The 25802-nt window shown below is 38.7% G+C and overlaps 1 protein-coding gene across 4 annotated transcripts in view; it reads left to right on the top strand.

The window, feature by feature from the left end:
* The first annotated feature begins 415 nt into the window (after positions 1–415).
* The window catches only part of LOC128837650 (uncharacterized), a 32485-nt gene continuing 7098 nt past the window's right edge, over positions 416–25802 (top strand). For 2 of the 4 annotated variants that reach the window (XM_054028913.1, XM_054028915.1), the window contains exons 1-8: positions 416–497; positions 5704–5818; positions 6509–6585; positions 9359–9467; positions 10907–11006; positions 11423–11493; positions 12253–12349; positions 23836–23934. In XM_054028913.1, the coding sequence (XP_053884888.1) occupies positions 5745–5818; positions 6509–6585; positions 9359–9467; positions 10907–11006; positions 11423–11493; positions 12253–12349; positions 23836–23934 (627 nt within the window). In that variant the 5' untranslated portion in view covers positions 416–497; positions 5704–5744. The other 2 variants (XM_054028914.1, XM_054028917.1) reach the window with 2 other exon arrangements.

Below are 25802 nucleotides of genomic sequence, written 5' to 3'. Positions count from 1 at the left end.
TTTTGGAGCCCCCCCCCCCCCCAGATGTGAGCTAGATTAATCTTTTAGATTATGGTGTCTATTTCATGCATATTAGCAAAATTTAAAAAAATGCTGAAAAAATGCTTTTTTTAGCAAAATAACAAATGCTGGTGAAAGTATTAGTATTGTCAGTTAAATGTACACATGTGACTTAAAATATCACACATCAGGACTGGCCAAACATTTGAAATGATGTTGCCATGGGCTGTTGGCAAATGTAAGCATCTCATTTCCTTGCAAATCTACATGCATTTGAAAAAAAAAATCATAATAATATTCTCAGGCAGTAGAACCACAAAGACACTAACTAAACAAAGTTACATTTCACTCCCATAGCAACTATACATAACAACTAAACACTGCCCAGTCAGGCGGGACACTTATTACCTTCCTGACAAAGTGTATGTTAGTTGCCTTTATTTTAACAACATCCCCAGTTTTCTTCAGACTTCTCAAGCTTGGAACTTAAAAATAAGGTAAAATGTATATTTCACACTTCTGTTTGCACAGGTGGCAATATCCCATCATCACTGCTTCTTTTTGATATGTTTAGGTCTTGTTTCAACACAGGGTGGGATTTTATAATTTGGGGAGTCTTTTATGATGTGATAATGCAAAATACTTGTTAGAGAAAAACCTAGTCATCAGATGTTGAGCTAAATAATTAAATAAACCACTACGAACTTTTCGGATGCCTATTTACTTTCAGTTGAAGGAGATAGTTTGTGTGGAAAGATTGCGAAGTATCTAACTATTAAAGAGTAAATATCCAAACTAGTAGATCTGGATGGAAATTTTCTGATGTAAAAATATTTTATTGGAAAAAGCTAATTAATCAAAAGTGAAATATTTTGTGACACTGTGTTAATTTTGAGTAAATTTTGTTTTGAAAATTATGGACTGGAGCGTTCTGATAAGGTCAAAATATTCTGTTCTGACATTTTCAGAATGTAACATTTTTGTTTTCCATTGTGAAATTACTTTCCTTTAAAAAATGTATAATAGAATTAATATAATATAAAATGAATAAATTAGAATAAAACATTTTGATGTTATTAAAACAAAACATTCTGACCTTAATTTTTAAAATTTTGGGAAATTTTGACATTTTTGGTTTTCATTTCATTGAAATTGTGTTACTTTCCATGAAATAGAAAATCAACTCAGCTCTACAAACTAGACATCACTTGCTTTAGCAATCAATCACCAGGAGAGAATGGATTTGCAGATCGGGACCAAATTCTGTTCTCAGTTACATCACTGTAAACCTGGACTAACTCCATACAAGCTTATACATTTGTACCAGGGTAAATGAGAGTAGATATTAGCACATGGTTTCTTACAAAACCTACAGGAAGCTTTAGGTCCGAAGAGTTCTAACTCGTATGTAATTATAAGTTACACTATGTGTAACATCGTAAGGACTGGAATAGATTTCAAACTGAAACTAGGAGTTAGCCCTGCAGTTTGAAAATGCAACTCAAGACTCAGAGTTTATACAGAACCTTACACTTAATTAAATCACTGGTTGAGTTAATGATTATACTTGGCTTTTATGCAGCATTTTTCAGCTTCAAAGTAGCCTACAAAGTAATTAATTAAATTAAATGTACCATAGAAACCATATCATTGTATTAAAAGTAACGTCTTAATATATCTACAGCTAGTGCAGAATGTGGCTGCCTGTCAGTTAGCCAAGAGAGACATATTTCAGCAGTTCTTCAACAGCTTCATTGGTGTCCTATTCACTTCTGGATATAGTTCAAGGTGTTGATTGTGTTTCTATTTAGCATTATGTGACTTGATCCCTGGCTATCCAAGAAACCGCCTCTCTTCCCTGGAATCTGCCATGGCAGTTGAGGTCAGCTGGGGAGTTTACACTAACAATCCCTTACTTTCTGAAGCCTGAATTCAAAATTCTGTATCAACTGAAATAACCAATCACATCACAGGCATCTACATGGACATTTTAGATTGAGCTAGGCCATCTCATTTATTTGGTTTCTTTATATTTTTCAGTTCTAGATGTTTCTTTTTCTATTTTTAGATCTGCAAAAGTATTCTGAGGTCTTGTAAAGTGACGTTAATAGGAACCACTCTAATTCCTGCTAGATGAGTGACCCGGCCAGAGAGTTAGACCAACCACAACCACCAGACCATGCTGGAGTCCAAGCCATCTATCAGAAGCTGGTCTTGTTGACAAAGCACAACCTAAAAGTAACTATCCTTTACAGCAAGGATTTTTTTTTTAAGTGTTTAAGCGCTGGTTGGCAATTCATTTTGTTACATAAAGGAGGTTCTCTCTGAACAAAACCACATGTCCACATTGCAGCCCTAAGCTTAGGGCTTCAACCAGCTCTGTAATAACATACGTTACACCCAGCCCTGCAGTATTTTACTCTAGAGTAAGCTGAAAGTTTTTAGTTGTTTCCACTGTAGATCACTGTATATTTGCAGTATTTTATCATCAGAGGCCATAACCCAGTCCCAAACAGTCTTTGTAGCAGATGTCCCATGAGTCATGGGCCATTTTCCATGAGTTTCCACTCACGAGGGCCAAAGGTGCTGCCTGTTCTTAAGGGGAAAGATTTACTTATTCAGCCGGGGAGACCTTGCCCCGGTCATTTCAGGATCCTATCTTTGAAGCATAGGAGGAGGCCAGCCACACAGAGAAGCACACACCAGAATACAGTGCAGAGGCAACTAGATTGAAGTTAACCTTTAAAAGGTCTGGAGGCAGCTAGAGAAAAAAAAAGAGGGGTTGTAGTGTCTGAGGAAAAAGTGATTTAAGAGGACCTGGAGAGTAGAGGCTGAAAGGTTAGAGAAAGCAGAAAACGTCTATGCAGGCTGGATGGGTGGGGAGCATCATCTTCTGATTATGGTCTATAACAGGAGTGGCCAACCTGTGGCTCTGGAGCCACATGCGGCTCTTCAGAAGTTAATATGCGGCTGCTTGTATAGGCACCAACTCCAGGGCTGGAGCTACAGGCGCCAACTTTCCGGTGTGCCGTGGGTGCTCACTGCTCAACTCCTGGCTCTGTCACAGGCCCTGCCCTTAATCCTGAGCCTGCCATGCCCTCGCTCCTTCCCCCGCCCCCCCAGAGCCTCCTGCATGCCATGAAACAGCTGATTGGGAGGTGCGGGGAAGGAGGGGGAGGCACTGATCGGCGGGGCTGCTGGTGAGTGGGAGGTGTTGGGAGTGGGGTGTGGGAGATGATGGGAGGTTGCTGATGTATTACTGTGGCTCTTTGGCAATGTACATTGGTAAATTCCAGCTCCTTCTCAGGCTCAGATTGGCCACCCTGATCTATAACCTCCTCCTTTCCAGCCTCCTTGACACCGACAGGGCATTCTGCCATCAACAGAAAACATCTGCTATGATCTTTCTTGCCCATCGTCCTGATTATGTCACCCCAGTCTTTGAATGCCTCCGCTAACTCCTTCTCCACCACCTGAAGTTGAAGCTTCTTCTCATCACTTTCCAAGCCCCTCACACCTTTGCCCCTCACTACTTATCCACTTGGGTTTTTATTGAGTCACCTCTGCTCCCTTTTCTCTGCCATTGAATCTTGACTGCTAAAAGGATTGTTTTATGTGGCACAGACTACAGTCAACTGTGCCACCAATGTCTGTACTCTTGTGTTTATTACCATGGTCCAGAGAAGACAGCAAACAAAAAAGATGACAGTTTTACTTGACAGCAATATTATACATGCATTTAGCTAGAAAAGTTAATGTGCATTCTCACTCAATTAGCTTTCACTGATGCAATTACAGAATGGTCCTGGATGAGGAAGGCCAATTGAAGTATCAAAAGAGTAGGCAGCATCCCACAATCCCTCACTTCTGCAGGAGAACCTGGTCTATGTGCAAGTGGAAGAATGAAATAGACAAGCTTGGCTTCCTGTGTTAATTTAGTAGTGACTATATTGGGAAGAGATCCACCAAGAGCATACATTTCCCTATTACACTGGGTTAGTTGCTCTGTTTCTCCTGAGCTAACACCCATCCCTCACTCTGCAGTGACATGGAGGATGAAACAAGCATTCCACTGCACACTATTTATTACATATGTGGTAATACATTTGTTTATCCAAACACATCTTATCCAAAAAGCACTACTATCTGAAAATGTGCTGCATCCCCAGCCATGAATCATTTCCACTGAAAATTCCTCATTTATCAGAAATGTCATTAATCTGAATAAGTTCTATGTATCCATTCTATTTTAATCTACAGTTGTATATATGGTAGTTTATAAATTATTTAGGGATTCTTCAGGATGGAAAGTATTATCCAAGTGGAAGATAATATTGTTAAGGTAGAATTACCTTAGGCCAAGTGATTAGCCAATATTTGGGGACTTCCAGGTTGTTTCTGTGGGGAGGAGAAATCTAAAAGTCTGGTAATACAAGGGGAAAAGTAAATAGGGATTTTCAGATTACTGATATTTTTTCTTTTCAGATACCCTCTTTTCATAAATACAACACACCTTTCAGTGATGGGGATTTACAGCCTGCAAAGATAGTTGACCATTACCTGACAGGAAAAGAACTTTATAAAGAGATCAAAAAGTACTATGGACTGTCAGGAGTGGACTTAGTGAGGCAAATATATTCTGAGAATTTGCTAGAAGGTTAGTGGTACTGAAATTTGTTTCTAAGCACCATAGTCTAATCTTGATTCCAAACAAAGTCCAATGAGAAAGGATCAGGCCCAAAGTGAGGAATAATAGGCAATCCAACAGAGGAATTGTCCTATCAGATCAGACCACTGGTCCATCAAATCCAGCATACTGTTTCCTACAGTGGTCAGCTCACATGCTTCAGAGAGAATGGGTAAGAAACCCCATTATGTAGGGAAATTTCTTCCCAAGCCTAGGCAGTTAATCGTTGCTGTATCCACAAGTACAGGTATAAACTCACTGGGCTAGTCTTGTGGTAACTTCTGATCCATTATGTTTTCTACTTAGCTCATGTCCTTTTTAGAAGTTGTCTGTAGAATTTAATTTAAACAACAATCTTCAGTGGTCACCTTTAAAAGCATTCTGGTTTTGCTTTAGATAATGAGATGTTACCATGTTATTTACAGTATTGTCTTTAATATTTTCTTACACAGTAGACAAGATTTCAACGGCAATCATTGTAACAACAACAGAGTCAGCTGAACGAGGACAAGATAATACATTACAATATTGCATAGCTTTTCCCTCTGAGGCTTTGTACAGTTCACTTAATCTTTCTATTTCACTTTCCATAGCTGTAAAATTAGAGCTATTATCTAATTTATGGGGGTGTTCTGAGGAACAAATGGTTAATTTTTAGGAAGGGTTTGGAGGATGAGAAGTGCTAACTTCTGTTTTATGTTCTTCAGTTTTGCACTTATTCTCTATAGAGTTATAGTATCTGATTATGATCTCATCTGTGCTGATTTTACACCAGTGTAACTCCACTGACTTCTCTACAGAGTTACGCCTGGTTTACACCTAAGAATGCAAGATCAGAATAAATTGTTTTGTCTTTTTCATATAAATGTGTAAACAAACCAATGGGGCCAGATCCTGCATTGTTTGTGCATAAAACAGTCCCAGCAAAATCAACAGGAGTTTTGCATGCACAAGGAATATAATAGCATCATGCCCACTACTAACTTGAAGTTACTTAGTATATATTTTCCCTTTAGGGAACCAGTCCAATGCAGCAGTTTCACTCCCTAGCCAGAGGATGATTGATAACATCTTGGCCAGGAGAAGTATTCAACGGCTTGAAAAGAAAAGACAAACGGTCAAAATGATCAAGTAATAACATTTCTGCTTTGGTCAAGCTTTCTGTAAAGTTACTTATGACACTTTATATTATTGATATCTCCATGATTAATTCTCTATGAGCTCTACAGACATCTTATGTAACTTTGATACACTAGATATTATCTATTTAGCCTAGTCTTTTCTTGAAAGGATGAAAAGAAATTGAGTTTCCCTTTTTGCAAGCAAGCACCGTTTTGGAGGCCCAAAGAGAAATTTTAAACTTTCCCCACATACCAAGTAAGTATAGAAATGGATCACATGTTAATCAGAAAAAATAGTTTGATCCCATAATAAACTTGTGTAGTCTGTTACTGGCATCCTGATTGAGGAGCTCTGAAGTCATTTAAGACAAAGTTTCACTGCTCTTAATCTAGTTTTTACCCTTTGAAATATTCTCTGAAGGGGCTAGAAGACTAACAGCAGATTCCGACAGTATGTGTATTGCGTGCACTTTTTCATTTTAATCTCTTCCATCAGAATGTTTCTATTTTTGTATTATGGGAGCAATGGCTTTTGATTAATAGTAGTCTTGTCACAAATACTACCAAAGTAAAACTAAAGAACAGTCTAGAAACCGGGGAAAATAAAACAACCCAACACAGTGGAAGTATTCAGTCAAAAATCTAAGAAGGAATCAGAATGCAACCTTTTAAGAAAATGTCATCTGTTTTGGTTTTCCAGAAAGCTGAATGAAGAAAAAGTGTGTTTGGAGAAAATGCTCCAGGAGTTACAATTAGAAAAGAAATCCTTTAGGCATGGTATGGTATCACTCAATTTACATGACTGTAACCAGGTGGAGCCAGCAGCAACAAGGGCCGGGTTCAGTATCTAGGGGTTCCTTTTCAACAATACAACACAAAACCGGCTTGAGTCCCCACCCAATGACCTGGAACAATTACACACCACCCTATAAGAGGCAATACTTCCCCTCTTGCAAGCACAGATTCTGAGTGTAGCAAAAACTTTTAATAAAAGGAGGGAAGTAACTCAGAATTAATTTGGGAAAACACTGCAGCTAGGGTTCATAAACTCAAACCATGAGCAAAAGACCCACCCCCAAGTAAGTTGGGCAGTGTCCTTTTCCCCTCAGGTTCTTAAGTGCCCATCCCTTCTCTGTACCCCACTCACAGTTGCTGTCCTTGGCCAGTGCAGCCCCAGAGTTCAGAGGTTCATCTGCAGAGTTCACCTCCCATCCTATGTGGAGGGGCGGGGGTCAGGAGGCACCTTACACGCTCTGCTGCTCGGGCATTCACTTGTCGCCCCAATGGCCAATTGTCACGCCTCTGCGGGGCTCTGCTCTAGACCTCTCCACCAGCCTCCCTGCTGGCTCCTTGCTGCACCTCTCTGCCAGCCACCCTGCTAGCCACTTGCCACGCCTCTCCACCAGCCACCCTGCTGACTGCTTGTCGTGCCTCTCCACCAGCCACCCTGCTGACTGCTCACCAAGATGTCTTCAGGACACACACCCCCCCAATTAACACAGCACTCAGTGATTTCAGCTGTTAGTGTGGGAGGCAGAGTCTCACTGCTGGTGCACACTGGGCAGTCTCTTGCAATAGAGACACTGTCCCAAAGTAGGTCTAATACTTAGACATATGTATCAGCAATTTCAGCTCTGCAACATGTAACAATACTCTCAATCAAATCTAAATTAGCTCTTATTATGCCAGGAAGAAAGAAAGGCTCAAATGGTGTCTAGGACCATTAAACAGGGCCTACCCTCTCTCAACTCATTGGGTTTTGGAACCCATGTCTCCTGCCTAGTGAGTGCCATGTAGTTGAGGGTGAGTTCCTCCATCGGGGTATGCCAGGTACAGTTCTGCTGCTATTGGTTCACACAACAAGGATAACAACCCTTTATTACTCCTGCCCCAATAATAAGGAGACTGGGGATCCAACACAAGCCACAAATGATCATTTGGGCAAGCAATCCCATCATGCTGAGCACCTAGGCAGGGTGGGTGTGTCCATGCAAATGAGATCAGCTTTTGAAGTCTTCTTCCACAGCTCACCACTAGATGTCAGGGGAGAGCTCATTCAGACTCTGCTTACGTTACATTTATATAGAGCCTTTAATACCAAATATGATTACCCTGATCTAGATTTCTGAGTTAATAGGTTCCTTCTGTTGTATATTCTGCCTAAGTTCAAAACTTTTTCTGATTGCATTTTGATGTGCTAATATATGAGCTCCCTATGGTCCTGCTCCTGCAAACATTTATGCAGGTTGTCACAGTCCCAGAGTAACTACACCTCTGACCTCTTCCTGGCCTCATTGAGAGCACCCCTACTTAGGCCTCTGGCCACCACCTTTCTCTGGGAGGGAACTCGCATCCCTCTTCCTGCAGATTGGGGATTTAGGTTGCAATTCCTTCTCTTCTTCATAGTGATCACTTTAGTAGGTTACTTCAGCACTGTTATCTCCTAAGAGCTATGACAGGGAGATGAGTCACTAGCCAGCTTTCACAAAGCATAGTACATTTATTTAGGACAAAGCATTACAGAGAAAACATATCGTGAAAACAATAAACAGTTTAGATACATGCTTTTCCCACCTGGTGTCACCCATCTTCCACGTGGAGAACCTGGTAGGTTTCAAAGTCCTTCACACCTTTCCAACAGGGTTTTGACCTTGTGGTTAATGTCTTGTGTCAGTTCTTGCATCAAGTGAAGGTCATCACTCCTCTGTAGTAGGCTACCCACTTTATACAATGCTCAGTTCTTTATCTGTTGGGCTTCCTGAACCAAGTCAAAACCAGGGGCAGTACTCTGCAAACTAGTTAACCTATCTAAAGATTTGCAGTAATCACCCTTATTCCCCTGCATGGGCATGCAGCAGGACTCACAGCTGGGCCCACTCTGATTATACATTTAGTCAAAGGTTATTGCAATCAAGTTGTTAGTTTGTGTAGGGACTGGATGGCTCCAGGGATTTGTAATGGGTTAGAGAGCTTTCAGCTCTAGACTGCCAGTTGAAATCAAGAGCTGGTCAATAGTTTCCACATGTTGCTATCATCTCATGGCTGTATGATAGTCTGGATGAAATAATTTGGTAGTCACACTCCAATTTCCCAGTAGACAAGTTTATACCCTTCAGGAAATCCTACTAGAAGCGATACTAACTGTCAGGCTTGTTTGCTGCTTCATTAGAGAGGCCAAAGACTGAAGAGCCTAGAGAGAGATCCTCTTGCATTGTAGAAATGGTTCCTTTGGGGCAGGCCTGAAGCATATTTGTCAACAGGGAAATTTGGATAGCTGCATAGTGCTGTACCTGTTCTATGAGTAAAGAACATTAGCCTTAAGGGCTGTTAAATTGTCACCTTTCACAAATATTGACTTCAAATAATTTTTTGTAAATCTCATGGTTGAATTTTATTTTATTATTATTATTATTATTATTATTTACACAGAATGCTGTAGAGATCTTATAGTCTGTGATGTCCATGTTTATGAAATTTCTGGAAAATGTGTATGGTTAATGGATCCTGCACAAGATTAAGCCCCCTCTACTAATTTATGTTGTGCTTTTAGATTTCAAAGTGTCTCCTCGAGACATGGAAAATAAACGTACTCTACAGAATCGAATCCACTCTACAATGGAGTGTTTGCCTGAACTAGAGGCCAGAGTCCAGAACCTCAGGTAGCTTTCTACTTGATTTTCTCCACTGACGTAAAATAAGAATTGGGGCAAACATGCAGTATTTCTAAGACTACATCTCCATGGAAAGCGTTACTTTACTAAGAACTTCCCTAAAAGTTGTTATGAGGGTTTCTGATTAATTATTAATTCAAGTTCCAAATTTATGGCCCAATACTGTGCACAATGGCTATCTCTGTGCATAGACCTTGAATTGAAGTAAACAGCCCTTCCCCAAGTCAAGCGGCTACAGGATCCGGTCTTGGGGCCATTTCTTTGTTATATGTTGCCTCTTGAAGAAATATTCGCTGTAAGCCTTTGCTCCATTTCATTTGAGAAATAACTGATGTTTGCTATATTGTGCATCTGCCTTCAGACTCTCTGGATCTGTGATTTCACATCATATCTTAATTTTACCATTTCACCGCATAGTCATGTCACAATTGACTTAGTAGCTTAGGATATGCACATATTTCTCAAAATGATAAATCTCAGTTGTATTCTTTATATTATAACACATAAAATATACACTAAGTCACAATGTGTGTAAGACTGTAAATATGTGAAAGATGATAACATCAGGGCGAGAGATGTGGTATATGGCAGTATAACGCTAATCCAATCCTAATCTTCTATGATTCTATAATGAGGAACTATGGAATGAAATTTACAAAGAAAAATTTAGGCTGAATATTAGGAAGTTACCTTGGCAATGAAAGAATTAAAGTCTCAGAGAGATGGATAGTGAAATATATCAATTAGGCCATAGAATACTAAAGATGGTCAGGAATTATTCAAACAAAACGGTTTGTCAAAACCGTAACTAGTCAAAACCAATCCTTTTCCATGAAAAATCTCTCTACTGGAAATATTTTTAAAAAGTTTCTAAATTGTTGAAACTTTCTGTTTCAATATTTTTTACATTAAAAATTCTGGTTTTCCAGTTCAAAATGACTTTTTGTATAGAATTTGTAGCTAATTATAGAGGAAAAAAAAGTCAAAATCAAAATGAAACATTTTGAAGTTATTGAAATGAAACATGTCAATTGACCTAGACCAATTTTTGAGGGTTGAGGAGAATCAAACCCCCTCCCCCCGCAAATTTTGACTTTTTGTTCCAATTCAGGAAAATTTTCATGCGACAAGAGAACCATTGCCCACCCAGCTCTGTAGAATAGCCTCCCAAAAGAAGCCCCATTGTTTGGGACTGGACAAAATGCTAGCAAATGTATTGTGGTGACACATCCTAATTGGCAGGGGAATGGGCTTCCAATAGCTGGTAATAGATATTTTAGCCAGAACAAGTTTTTGGTTCTAGAGGGCAATTGGTTCTTTATTTAAAAAGACAGAAAGGGCCATTTAACATGAGTAGCAAGAACTTTTTTTTTTTAACCTTTTTGATTATGCAAAATAAGCTTAAACGATGATATGTTACTGTACAGAGAGGAGCTTCATAGAGAAGATGAGAAGAAGCTAAGGCCTTACATTGGAGAGTCCTTGTCAGTTGCTGCTGAGCCCTATCAGCTACAAGATATGAAAATGGTTTGTGCTTTGAATTTCTTATAACTTTTTTCATACTGTTAGAAAACCCAGCCTTTGATTCCATTTGAGAAACTAAGAATTAGAGTTGGTCCTGAACCAAAATATTCATCTGAGCACTCCTGAATTTTGGAAAAGTTCATATCCACATCCAAATTTTGTGGCTTTAGCTAATCGTTAGTAAGGCTGTTGCATGTGTCTTTAAGCCAAAACTGTAGAATGAATCTAACTGAAGGCTCTTATTGGCCTTCTAGATCAAACTTAGAAAAGACAGCTTTTGTTTATCTACAAAATGGTGTTATAATGGGTAAATTTAGAAGAATAATTAAATCATATAACACAAGAGCCTCTGAATTAAAACGATGTTTTCTAACAATGTGGTTAGCAATTTTACAAATAAGAAATATCCTGTCTCTAAGGTTCAAGAACTACTTGGTGAAATGGTGGAAAATCTGATGGATGACTACATAATACATGTGCCTCAAGACATGTATCCTTGCACCGTAGAATATTCTTTAGAGCTAATCAAAGTAATACTCGGCATTCTACTGTCACTTTCAAAATTTCAGTAGATTACTTTCAAAGCCTATTGTATGTCCAATTGTGTTTTAATGGTAGCTTCCCGCACTGTTTTGGTTTCCTCTGGATTGTACAATTGAATATCAATCAAATGAGAACAATAATTGTAGGAAAAACTGCAGACCTATCTATCCAATGCAACATATTTCCTTAGTGGGAGATAGACCAAAGTCAAAACCTAATTCACATTGTTAATGTATTTTCATCATCTCAGAGGTTGTTTTCAATGTTTCTTCCCCCCATCCAAGAGCCAGCTTGCCCTGGCTTTGTAATCTGAATTTCACAAAATCAAGAGATAAAATATATCTGGAAGTCTTGATGAGCACATGATGATTAAAGAAGGGCCCAAACCAGAACCTCAAATCCAAATACCCCCAAAATTACATTAGTCAGTTAGGCCCCTACACTCATGTGATGTTTATTTGACACAAGTGAACAGACATTGGGCCAAAACCACAGTACAACCCCACTGTCTTCAATGGTGCAAATGTGGGCAGAATTTATCCCATTGTGGTGCCGGAACTGGCTATGTGAGCTCATAACTGGGTATACGGCAGTAAACTGAAACACACAATGCAATCAGAATTTTTGGAACCTCAGCAAAACATGGCTTTTGGCAGGTTGTAAACGTTTTATCATTTCTGCCTGCTTATTCCATGACAACTTCCAGACAACCAGAGTGTGAAAAGGATAAACGAGTCAAGATACTTGAGGAAATGTCATTTGAAAGAGCAGTTCAGCTCATCATGGAGCAGTTGGTTTTGGAGGTCAGTATTTTTGGATCATTTTGTGCCTTGCTCTCACCTATCTTATGTAAGCAAAGCAGCTTGTCTTTTAGTCAAGAATCTGCTTATTGAAGGGATCACCTTTGGTCCTGGGGATGGGGAGGGCTGAAGAGAGTTTAGTAGAAATCAGCATTAAACTTTCACAAAATATACAAAGCTCTCTTTCTGTTCTGAGACAGTATGTTTATTTTCCACTGCCATAAATGCATACACAAATAATTCCTTCTTAGTCTGACTCTTCTATTTTATTGGCCTGTATTTTCCCCCCCTGTTTCTTAACTTTCCAGTTTTCATTACTGTGGTATCTGAAAGCCAAATACAGTAGTTAAACTGAAATTGATGTCTATTCTTTAACCCCTGGTTGTTTTATAACTATTTTCACATTACCAAGTATATCACAAGCCTATAAACTAACCACTACAAAGGTCTTCTGCAAGGGTCTCTTGTATGCACCTCTATAGAAACATACAAAGGAGCAAAACCTTTAGTTTTGACTGTGTATATTCAGTATAAACCTATGTTTTTACACGCTAGCACATTAGGTAGGTCACTTTCATTAGTTATCTTTTTAACAAAAGCAGCAGCTGTTGCAGGTTCTGCAACTAGAAGAAAAGCAGTGAGGGCCAAATCCTGAACCCCACATTAAACTCAAGTGAAGGGGATTAAGGCAACAGGGTTCCAAGGCAGTTGGGCTGGATGTAATCCTTGGATTCAGACCATTGAGGTGCAGGAATGGTACCTCTAAAAGTACATTGCATTAGCATGTCTTCTTACAAGAACATCAATATTACATGTATTAATTCATTCCACCTCAGATCTGGGAGGTAGGTGAGTATTTGATAGATGATGAAACTGGAGCAGGCAGAATAAATAACTTGCCCAGGGTCACAGAATGAGTTAGTGACAGACAGCAATAGAACCCAGAACTCCTATATTCCAGAACTATTTATTTTTAAACTATTTCTTTATTTAGAAAGTTTTAACAGGCTTAGAAATCCTAGTCACATAAATATTATAGAGAAGAGTGAACTTTTGTACAGAGAAACATTATACAGTAATATAATCATTGGATCTTCCTATTTCACAGTATTACCATGTTAAACAGAGAGCATCTTTACACTGCCCACATCATTTCTAGTGATTTTATTAAATTACCAAGACCATGGACCTGATCTTGCTCCCACTGAAGCCAATGACAAACTTTCAATTGATTTCAGTGGGAGCAGCATTGAGTTCAAGACACTAACAAAAATGTGGGCTTCACCAAAATGCTGGTTTGGTTTAAAATATTAGAGAATCACAGGTTAACATGCAATTATAGTCAGAAAGGCAATTCTTTAGAAAATATTTTGGATTCTATATTTATTCTATCTCAATTATTTTCATGTCAAATTTTGCAGAGTTTAAAAGTCAAAAGATTTTTTTTTCTTAAGTGCAAACTCAACCTTGGATCTTTTTTGTCTCTTGCAAATGAAACCTGACTGCAGACAATTCCTTGTTTATTCTAGTGATGACTTGATAATAGAATGAAAACTATTAAACTAAAGGATATCTTTTTAGATTCTCATTGTATCTCAGTTGAGTGCAGGCAAAATCAAATAGTTTTTCAAGGAAAATTGAGTGAGGGAAATAAAAGAGTGTCTTAATAGTATAGGTAAGAGAAGTTTTAATCTCTGCAATGAAATAATTATGTTGGAAGCCTATAAGAAGATATAATATTTTGTGCCAGCACTTTCATTATAAACTCCTAAAATCAGAAGTGTATAACCTGAACACAAACTAAAACGCTTTTGTTGAAACTTGCTATAGAAAGTCTCAACCAAGATTAAATGTTTAACAAACATTGGCAATGCCATCTAGTGGTTAGAGTAAGGAATTGGTAAAGCCCTACCAAATGTGCGGCCGTAAAAGTATACAAAAGAACACAGCATTTCTCAAACTGGGGATCACAACCCGAAAGGAGATTGCAAGCCTATTGTAGGGGGGTTGCGGTATTGCCACCCTTACTTCTGCGCTGCCTTCAGAACTGGGTGCCTGGCTAGCAGCTGCCACTGTCCGGCTGCCCAGCTCTGAAGGCAGCACAGAAGTAAGGGCAGCTTGGTATGAACACATCCATGAAATTTGCTATTTATGCTATGACCAACCCACGAAAAATGTATGATTTCTCCACGACTTAAGTAGACCTCTAGGAATTAGGAGTCGAGACTTCAGTTCTATTCCCAGAACTGAGACTGAGTTACTGTGTGCTATAAAGCTGATCACTTAAGTGCCTTGTGTCTCCATTTTCTATCTGTAAAATGAGAACCAAATGCTTAAGTGCCTTTGTAAAGTGGTTTGAGATCCTCAGATGAAAGGCTTTGTGTAAAGTGTCAAGTATTATTGTTATATCATCAAAATGTACTGGTGCTCTAGCAAAACAGAACCTCACTTGGTTTCCAATACCTTTACTGGCTCTGGAGTAGTAAGAACTTATTTTTGTCCATCAAGTAAGCAGCAAAGACACAGGGAACAATATACAGTATGTATTGAAGCATAAGCTTCCATGGGTGAATACCCACTTCGTCAGATGCGTCTGACAAAGTGGGTATTCACTCATGAAAGCTTATGCTCCAACACGTCTGTTAATCTATAAGGTGCCACAGGACTCTTTGTTGCTTTTTACAGATCCAGACTAACACAGCTACCCCTCTGATACATAACATACAGTATGTTGATTATGAGACTATTCCTCTTACCAAGTTGGTTTTCAGGTCATAACTATATTTTACATAAAATAAAATAGTCTAATATAAATGTGTATATTGTTGAGAAGGACGTCTCATTGTTTAAAAAAGTTTAAAATTACGGCTGAACTTGGATTAAACCTGTCTTTGTACAATCCAGGAAGGACACTGCAAAATGAATGAATAAATAAAAATAGTTATAAAAATTATTCAGTTTGCTTAAATCTGAATGCTGTATTAGGAAGATTGCTGTTAGCAGTGATAGTTGAGATGATGTCAGTACATGCACCCTCTTATTTTATCATTAGTATATTTTTTCATACAATCCTAAATGTTGCTGTCCTACGAAAATACACAGCACCGTCATCTATGCTGTTGTAGCACCCATAGTGCAAACACGGCCTCTGTTTGTTGGCAATTCTGTATATGTATCCTGGTTTTTCTGTCAGACACATCTTATGGCATCTACAGTAATAGCTTAATGCAGTATCTTGTTAAAAATAACTTTGTTTCATTCCGACGCACAAGCATTGCATTCACATACCATAGGTATTACCAGGTAATAACGTTTTGGCTTTTAAAATACTGTTTCTGAGTTTGTCATCCCACTCCAAAGCATGTAATTCTTCTGGATAAATATGTTTCTGATTTGTGATGGTATCCCTGGTGACAGTTGCTATAGTGCTTCCCAGGATTTCATTTCTGCTCATTCTTCAAAAGTAAATCTTTGGATATCTCTGTGGGAGGCTCTGAGTTCCACTAACCTCAGATTTTATTGACTTTACTATTCTGCCCCCACTCAGGAATAATCTTCCTATATATGTCATTATCATCTCTTTCATCTTGTTGCCATCTAGTTTATCCAAAATGCTTTTACCATAACAGTCTCTCTCTCTCCTGATCTAGGACCATATCACATGCCCGTTCAAATTCCTTTACTGGTCCCTGCTTGCTTTATCTCATGTTCAGGCTACTCTCCCTTAAAACACCATAAGGCCTTTCCAGTCAAGTCCCACCAAATACTGAATTTGAAATTTATTTAATCGATATTAAATAAAACATTTAAAAATACCAAGTAACCAACAAAAAATGTGATATTAATTTCCTCAAGTGATCTGCTCTATGCCCCCTGCAAGACCAGTTCACCGCTCACCGTGTATACAGATGGCAAGCAGGTGCTTGGGGCGGCCACTCCGGAGAGGGGCGGCAGGTCTAGCTATTCGGCGGCAATTCGGCGGACGGTCCCTCACTCCCGCTCGGAGCAAAGGACCTTCCGCCGAATTGCCACTGCAGATCGCGATCTCAGCTTTTTTTATTTTTTTTTTCTGGCTGCTTGGGGCGGACAAAACCCTGGAGCCGGCCCTGTTCCCAACCCTCTTTACCTTTTCCTACTCAACAAGGTCTTTTCTAATTTTTGTTGTTGTGCTCTTGATCTAACTCCTGCAGCCCAATTGCTGATGGAACTACTGGTATAAGGTCTAACCACACAGAGCCAAGTCTGCCACACTTACTCATGTTGAGTATGAATAGTACCTTGCCCCATGACTTAGTCCCACTGAAATTAAAGTTGCAGAATCACTGCAACCGTGGCAGAATCTGGCCCATAAGAGTTTGTAGGATCAGGGTCATGTTAACTCTCTAATCTATATAAAATGCTTATTACCAGCATTTTAGGGCCAGGACAGGATTCCTCTACTCACAGTGAATATACCATACTCCACAGAGTAGTCTTTTTATCTGAGTGTAATAGTCAATGCACCCCTGGTGCGCTATATAAATTATCCTCTTGTTCAGGGCAAGGTTTGAATATTTGAAGTGATTGAAAAAGAGACAAAAATTATTCCCATAATTTCACAACTGAATTTCTGAAACTGTTTAACCAAGAGCAAAGAACAAATCTACAGTACTATGAAAAAAGGGGCAGTGAAAGAACATTAAGGTTGGGATAGAAGTTAATGAAGATGAGGAAACTCTCAGTCACGGTTGGGCACAGCAGGAGAAGCCTATATGTGGAAAAGCTACGCAATAACAGTTTACAACTACTTTTGGGAAAGACACTGACTTTAGGCACAGCCCTGAGCAAGGGTGGTGCACAAATTGCACCACTTTAGGAGCAGCCCTGGGAAGCATTGTGCCTCAACTGATTCACTATATCTCCCCTGGTTCCTCCTTTCTCAAAGGAGGCAAGATGAAACAGCAGTGGGGTTTACTGCTGGTATCTATACCAGCATGCTTAGGTGTGTTGCCCAGCAACTACAGACGTTGCCTATTTCCCACCACCTCATCCACCTGCTTAAGTGGTGGATGGTGCTAGCTATCTGAATTGAGAGCCCCTGTCATTGTAATTTAAACTGAGACTATCTGTCAACCACTGCACCAAACAACTTTTCAGAACATTATTCAAAATATATATCAGTATAGAGGCAAAAAGGAATTGGGTAAAACTGTCTGTTTTAAAATTTTCTAGGAATGGGTGTATTTTTAGGCTTGCAGACTAAAAATTAGAGACAGGCATATGCTAACTCCCTATTCTGAACCCCTGAAGCTTTATGGTCAGGGTGGTATGGGATTCAGGATCCAGATGTGAATCTTGAGGCATTGGCCTACCTAGATGAAAAAAAATGGAAACCAAGCAATCAGGCGCATGTTTATCAATAAGTTTCTGCCTAGGTTACAGTTTGAATCAAAAGGGAAAACATTGTGTTAGCAATCCTTTCCTAATTAAACCACTCCGTGTTTAGTTTATTTCAAGCCAAAATAGAACTTCTTGCATAACTGGCTTCTTCTTTTATTTTGTATTTCTACCTCAATATAAACTCCTGTCATCCAAGAGGAAATTTCCAGAGAAGCTAAAGTCAACATTTATAAACATATTGTAGCAGATTTATTTTAAGACCAATTATATAATGTGTGTCTCTTGGAAACACCCAATAAAGATTTATAAATACTTTAAAAGAGGTTTTAAGTGCTAATGAAATAAATGGACCCGGGGCACTAGAAAGAGCCAGACATGGTACAGACAGGCGCCATGTAACCTTCCTCACATAGTTCTACCAATGCTCCTAAAACCTGACCTGCAACAACTCTTCTTTTCCAGTGATAGGACTCATGTGATTCAAGATCACCAGGGAGATTGTTTGCAACCTACACACCAGCTTTGAAATGTCTAGATTCCAAGCATGGTCCAAGCAGTGAGTGAGGAAGATTATTACATTAGCTGCAACATTTTTGATACACTGGAGGGGTGCGGTGGATAGGGCAAGTAAAGATAAAGGAAAGGATACAGAGACAAGAGCACAATGTACGGACAGGCTAGGTGGCTGTTAAAGATGACTGTTAAGGCTGGTATTCTGGAGTGAGAACAGAAAGATTAGAATATGATGATAGGAGCAGTTGAAGAGAAAGACCGTCTAATTTGTGCTACAATTTCACTAACTATCAAGGCAGCAGATGGCAGGGTTAAAAAATAGATGGCAAAATCAGTTCATTGACAAAAGTGATCAAATGGCAATAATCAACGTATAAAGTGGTTAAACACAATACAAGATAAATGACAGATCTGTCATATGGAGGAGGATCAGTTAATATGGCAGAATCAGTTACACAGCAAGAAATAATCAGATTCAAGATCAGTCAGTCAGCTGATAAAGGTCTCACTTAGATGCTAAAGTCTGTCAAATGAAAAATCAGTCAGCTATATCTCTAAATCAGGTAAGTGGCAAATGTAAGGGCAGAATTATTTACGTATCAAATCAATAAATCGGTCAAATGGTAAAATCCTTTTAACTGCTCAGGTTGTTGCTCACTTCCAGAATCATCACAAAATATTTATTGTGAGACACAACACAGCAATTTTTGTGGTTTTACAGCCACTCACTCATGTGTAGTAGGGTTCATTTGTTTTTTAAATGCTATGTAACAACTCAAATGGGAACCAAGTCCCAGACCCTCAAAAGCATCTAGGTACTAAATCCCCACTGAAATCAATGGGAATTAGGTGCTTAAATACCTTTGAGGATCTGGGGCCAAAGGACTGGCACTTGGCTTTGCAAGACCCTCAACTAAACCATGTGCATGAAGCTCAGATGGATTCCTCTACCCAATACATCTGAGGATTGGGTGAGAGTTTCCCAGCAGAGCAGGTTGGGGATGTAGATATTGCTATTTTGTTGTGTCAGAGAGAGGGGGAAAAGGATTTGAGTTCCAGTGCTCCTGAAAAAGAAGCCTGAGTATATGACAGCGCAACTGTCTGGACTAATCTTTTGAGAGAGAGAGAGAGCTTCTTTGTAGAAACCCTTTTCTCTTTGACTTCTGTTGTTGTTGTTAATGGAATTGTACATTCTTTTGAAGATGAAATAATTTTAGTCTTCCTGTTTTTTTCTTTTTTACCTCCCTGTTGCATTCACAATGTAAGTTAATTAAAAGCATATTTGAGTCGATAAAAGCTCTTTTATGTAACATGTTAAAAAGAAACATCCAGTATAGCCTAAGTAATTTAAAGTTGGAGAAACTGAGGGTTGTGTATTTATCTTTCCTAGTGTTGCAAAGTTTCACTATTAATGTGGCTGGTTTTAAATGACTATCAAGGTATCCTGATAGCATAAATTTCACCCAGTGTTTTAAATTCTTTCTTTAAGAAAGAGCCATTTGTCTTTTGGCCTCTGCTCCCATTGAAATTCACTTTTTTCCACGTGATAGCAGACAGTTGGGTTTTTTTGAGCTACTGGTATTTTTCTCTTAAAATCCTTGGTACAGCAGGGGTTCCACAGCTTCACTGTTCTTGGGATTCTTCCCCATCCAAGTCTGTTCTGAATTGTTTCTTTTGAACTTCTGTGTGTAGCCCGATTATATTGTCTGTGTTGAAAGTAGTTATCCTTGCTGATCTTATCTTAAACCATTTAACATTTTCATATACTTCAATTAAATCCTCCTTGAAACCCACCCCTTTACATTCTTTCTCTAGGTGGTATAAATGAAAGGTCTTTCATTTACCCGCCTTGCTCCTTCCCTCTAATCCAGACTATCCTTCTTGGTATGTTTTCCACTGGAATGTGTTGGGTTTTATTAAACAAGGTCAGCAATACTTTTGTTGTTGTTTTCAGTTTAATGTGGTTTTGCAAGAATAATAAGTTTTGCCTTTTCACAGAGTTTAGAAAGAAAGTTTTAACTGTTTTGACCTGGCAGCAAGGAAGCACTGTTGTTCTGATACCTTATTTTAACTAACCTAGAAGACAAATAGTTTCTGTTTCAAAACCCCAAATGTATACTGCCCCAGAAGGGAGTTGGTGCTTTATTAGAGACAGATGGAAATTTCATTGGAAAGTCTGCAGGTCAAACCTTTTTGATAAATAACAAAGAGTTAGAATCAGAAATTAAATGAGGAATGGCTCTATGGGGAAAGTAATTCACTTCCAGAGAGTTGTGTTTAATTTAGAGATGGGCTCAAGGGACAAAATTCTGATTCAAGCCCAGATTTAAAATACCCCCCAGTTTGAGATGTTCGGATTGGTGTGATGGTGCAATCCAATGTCAACATAAGAGGGCATTTTAAAATTCAGATCCTTGCCTCTACTAGAGCTATGCCAATTTACACCAGCAGCAGAGAATCTGGTCGAAGAAGCCAATTGACCTACGCCCGTTTACATCAGCTGAAGAGCTGAGCCCAACAAAGTTAATAAAGCTGCACTGATGAACAGCAGCTGAGGATCTAGCCCATTTTGGCTCAGAGAAAGAAAATCAAAAACCCTCAAAAAATAATGAAAAAGGGGAGTATCCTAAGTTGCTTTGGTGTGCAAAACTCCCAGTGATTCCAGTACTGCATCTCAGGAGCAGACCTATGACCAATCAAAATCTTGCTCTAGCTGTGCTGGGAAATGATACCTGTTTTTCCCATTTACTACTTGAACCCTTATTTTATATTTGTTCTTAAAACAGTGGACAAGATCAGGAGACATTGCAATTAAAAACTAAAATAAGTGCATTAGAAATTCATTGATATTTGCTTTTCTTCTTGTAACAAGTACTGAACAATTATGGTTTTTTTTTTAAATAAGAAAGAAAGATTAAAGCTTCACCTGGAATCAGAAGCAGAACATTTCTCGGAGTTCAGAGTTCAATCAAGGTCAGAGCTACAGTGAGTCGGAAGGGGAAAATGACTGCCCTCTGCATACACATGCAGAAGCCACACTTCCTGCTAAAGCCATTATCTGATCAGAGATTACTAAATTATTAACCAACTCAATCATAGGAAGGAGATTGTTAAAAGCTGTGAATGCTACTTTGTGGATGGCAAAGTTGAGGTAGTCATTATAAAGGTAGGACTTTGTACTGAGGATCAAATTTCATAAAAGCCTAGCTGGCACTTGCTAACAAGAGACCAATAGCCTAACCAGGCTATTTCTAACTATTGATTTGTGTCCTAAAAGCCTAAATTCTGGCCAAGGATCCTTCAGATGTCCCAACACCTTTAATATCTGCGCACATACTATAATGGATTAACCATCCATCAGGGTGTTCTCCACTGATACTTCATGTCCTTAGATTGCCTGCTTCCTGCCATCCATCCCCACCCTTCACCTGTAAATATACTGCATCACTCTCTTCCATTCTTCAGATTAAAATGGGCAATTTTTAGCCCGCAAAAGTATGTTTTTAAGAGTTAATTTAGTTCTATCTATTCAGAAGAAGTTACTTACCAGCCAGGTGGTTCTTTGAGAATCACCTCTGTGCATGCACATTTGCAGGCGACATTGCTAGGGGGCAACTCATAGCAGTGGGAATTCACACAGGCCCCCAAAGAACACCTGTTCTCTTCTTATACTATGTCCTTATGTCACTGTGGATCCCCACAGAAATGGCAGAATGCGAAATCAGCCACCAACCTAGATCTTTAGCAGGGTTAGAGCTGGTCAGAACATAGAATTTCCAACATTTCAAATTTTGCTCTCATTTCAAATTCGAACAAAAACAAAAAAAATTCCTGTGAAATGAAAATATGTTAAAGATTAGTTTTTGGTCAATTGGCATGTTTTGTTTTAATAATAATCTAAACTTTTTGTTCCTCTTTTGACTTTTGAAAATAATTTTAAATTGTTTTTAAATTAAAAAAATGTTTTTAAAAGTTGTTTTGAAATGAGAAATCAAAATGTTCCATATGAAAAATGTCAAACCAGAATGTTTCAGCATTATTAAAAACACTTTGCTTTGATTTTTTTTTTCAAAAGGAAATTTATGTGAAATAGCCGTGTTTCCACAAACATTTCAATTTGGACAAAATGGCATTTTCTGATGTCAGAAAATTTCCAAGCAGCTCTAAGAATGATACTGATGATGGGCTATGACTGGTGTGCACCTATTCCATTTTTTTGTATTCAGGTGACATGGACGTCTGTACACTCCACTTTATATGGAGAGATGACTGGCATAAAGAGGCTCCCAAGAGGCTAAGCCTGCCACACCATTACTTGATTTTTCTGTTTCTAAGTGTCTGTTTTGTAGGCAGTTCTTGCCTAAGTTTACCAACAGGCCAAACTATTTCACTGTTCCAGAATGAGACCTTCTAGGGGAAAGCACACACTTCCCACCCTCTTTAAAGTGGTGGCTGCCATGCAGAGTGTCCAGCTAGAATGTCAGTATGGGTGATCAGAATGAGAAGAAAAACAATCCACATACCATGCAGCACTTTGTAACAGGTTTAATTCATGCTGGGTGATTAATACTGTCTGGGGATTAGACCCGTCACACACAACTTGACAATTTTGTTTTGTTTTATGCCTGGAAATTTTTAGAATAAATGACATTCCACCTCACCCTCTGCTCCCCTTTCAGCACTATTCTGTCAAACAGCTTTCAAGTGGTTTATTTTAGACTTCTAGGAACATTTTGTGGAGTTGAAAGGCATTTTGTAACATACTGTATAAACAAAGAAATTTCTCAAAAAAGATCTACAAGAGGTATATTCCAAATAATTTAATTCAAGTTTTTATTGCTTGGTATTGTTAAAAAAGTATGTTTTAGATTAAAGGGTACATTGAGAAAAATTAGATAAACTAGCAAATATAATAGCAAAAATTAAGGCCCCAATTCAGCTAAGCATTTGAGTGCATGTTAACTTTAAGTATCTAAATAGTTCCACTGAGATCCATAGGAATTTTGCTGGAGTACAGACTTCAAGATTAGACATCTTTATAAACTTAAAATTTCATAAAAATCCAGCTGTTTGGGGGTTAAGAAAAAGAAATATACATGTTAATCCCAATCTCATCCTTCTTTCTTATACAGTGAAACCTCTACAAGTCATCATGGTTATTAGGCACTCTTCTGTTTTAGTTGACCGCATCAGCGTATCCCAAATTTTTCTGCGTACAATTTTGTTTCACATCTAATAGAAGGACATCTCCTTTAAGCACATTTTAGTCTGAGTAGTTGTTTAAGACAGGTTTCATTGTATTTTGTGTTCATAGGTAGCTGGACTAGGGACTTCTTCATGAAAGTTTTAAAAAATGATAGTTAAATGAGTCTTTTGTTGTATTTTAAAAAGGGGGGTTGTGTGTGTGTGTGTGTGTAAAACTGTTTTATAAATAAAGCTGTTATAAATGAAAAAAAAAAAAGTGGCCCAGACCCTCAGCTTCATCCAAAGAATGCACAGAGCAATTTAAGAGAAGGATGAGGAGCAATGGTGGCTTCTGCAAGACTTTCATTAGACACGTCATTTAGAGACTAGTAATTAAGAGTATTGTGTTGCAGGTAACGTTTGAGATGGCAAAGCAGCTGGGTCAGGAGACATTCACTGACAAGAGCCCAATGTGGACTTTAGGTTTTGACATAATCTTCAGAGCCACAGAAGTAAGCAATGAAGATCAGAAGTAAATGTACTTCATAGAATACAATATGTCGTGTTTTATGTGATGGCATGTATATAATACTAGCACTGTTCACTTTTTCTAGAGAATGTATGTACCATATCTTAGGTATTTCTAGATGATATCTAGAATTCACTCATATAACTTTACTTTTTCAAAGAGTTGTAGAAGCTTTACATAAACGGCACTTTTTGGGTTGGGGGGAAGGGTAAAGGGAAATATGTTTTATTGAAACTGTACAGTGGTGTATATGACTCACAATTCAGGATACAGTCAGATATAGTGTATCAAGCTATTTTATTCTGAAGAATTAACTTTTTGTGGTAAGTGGCCTCAGGCATCAATCTTAGTCTTATCGTGAACTGTCTTTTCAATTAATATTACCTAATGGACCCCGGATCCTTGAGGCAGTGACTAGAGGCACTAGACAGTGTTCAGTCTGGTCACAGTTTGTTCTTTTAATCCTTCATTACAGCTCTCATTCCATCCTACAACGAAGCTTTATGGGGCCTGATTGCTAGGTCACAAGATTAGCTTTTAGAAACCACTGTATTGTACATACCTGTCTTCCTGGTAATTTGGGAGACTTGAATTAATATTATGAGTTACATTATTATTCTGACTACTTGTAGCTGCCACAAATAGGCATAATTTTACCATCCTATACCCCCCAAAAAGTGAGTATGTTTTTGTACTTTCTACTACACCCTGGTTCTCAGGTGACTTCATATGCCTGGATATCCATTCCCTCACACCATGTGTAGGACTTTGCCAGACCTGTTGTCCCTGTCATCTTCTATATGATCTGATGGTAGAAGTGCCCTCCATCTGCTCATCAAAGTCTATCATTTGCCTTTGGTACTTTCCTGTACTGAGCCATGAAGCACAGAATGAAATGTCCCAGCTGTAGGAAATGCTCATTTGAGAATTAACAGATAATGGGAAGCTACCACTGGAAAGGAAAACAAAGCTGCATTTTTCACCCCACTCCTTGATTTTGTGCAGACCTGGATAGATGAACTGTTAGAGAAGAACTTTAATCCCGCCCATACATTTCTTTCACTCTGCTTTCAGCGACCACCATGCTCTGTTTTTCCTATGCCATTTAAAAATGCGTCTTTGGCAGCTTGTCAGAGACAGTCCATGTGTTCTAGAAAGCTGCTGCTGTGTTGTTCACAAGGGTAGTAAACAGTTGTGTAAAAGCAGGTTCTTGGACACATAATGTTACATGAAGAATATAAAATGGGGCCCACTCTGCTGAGCACTGCCAACTTGAGCATTGGCCAACACGCATCCCAGATTCATTCAATCACAAAGACCTTCACATCAGAATTGCAAAAAAGGGTCAGTTCTCTCTCTCTCTTTGTTTATTCATCTCTGAGTGAATGAGTGTTTCATGTATGAAACTCTCCACACTTTGAGAACGGTATGTCTGCAAGGCAAAAGTATAATTATCCATGGGGTAGGTAGACTAAGGTAAACGCCAGCTCCAGGTGCTCTGCTTTTGTGCTTATATTGGTGTGTGCTGGGAATGAATGAGTCTCTGTTTAAATGTTGCAACACGGGTGTCATGTTCTGGTTTTCTCTTTCATAATTAATTCCATGTTAAGCTGTTCCCCATCTCTCTATCATTACTAAATTAGCTGCCTCCAGTGCTGTCTTTGATGCTACTGGTCCCTGGGAAGTAATCTGGATTCTGCTTCCCTTCCCCGACCCTCCCTCCTACCCCATATGTTGAGTTTATCACCTTACTGATGCTCAGAATTGCTTGCATCCCCACAGAGAGCCCTATGATTATTCATTCTAATTTATACATTTTTCTGAAATGGTTCTTAAATTAAATCTTATTAC

Source organism: Malaclemys terrapin, chromosome 5 (assembly GCF_027887155.1).
Source record: "Malaclemys terrapin pileata isolate rMalTer1 chromosome 5, rMalTer1.hap1, whole genome shotgun sequence".
Classification (NCBI taxonomy): Eukaryota; Metazoa; Chordata; order Testudines; family Emydidae; genus Malaclemys; species Malaclemys terrapin.
Note: the sequence above shows the minus strand (reverse complement) of the source record. Positions and strands in the feature narration are given on the sequence as shown.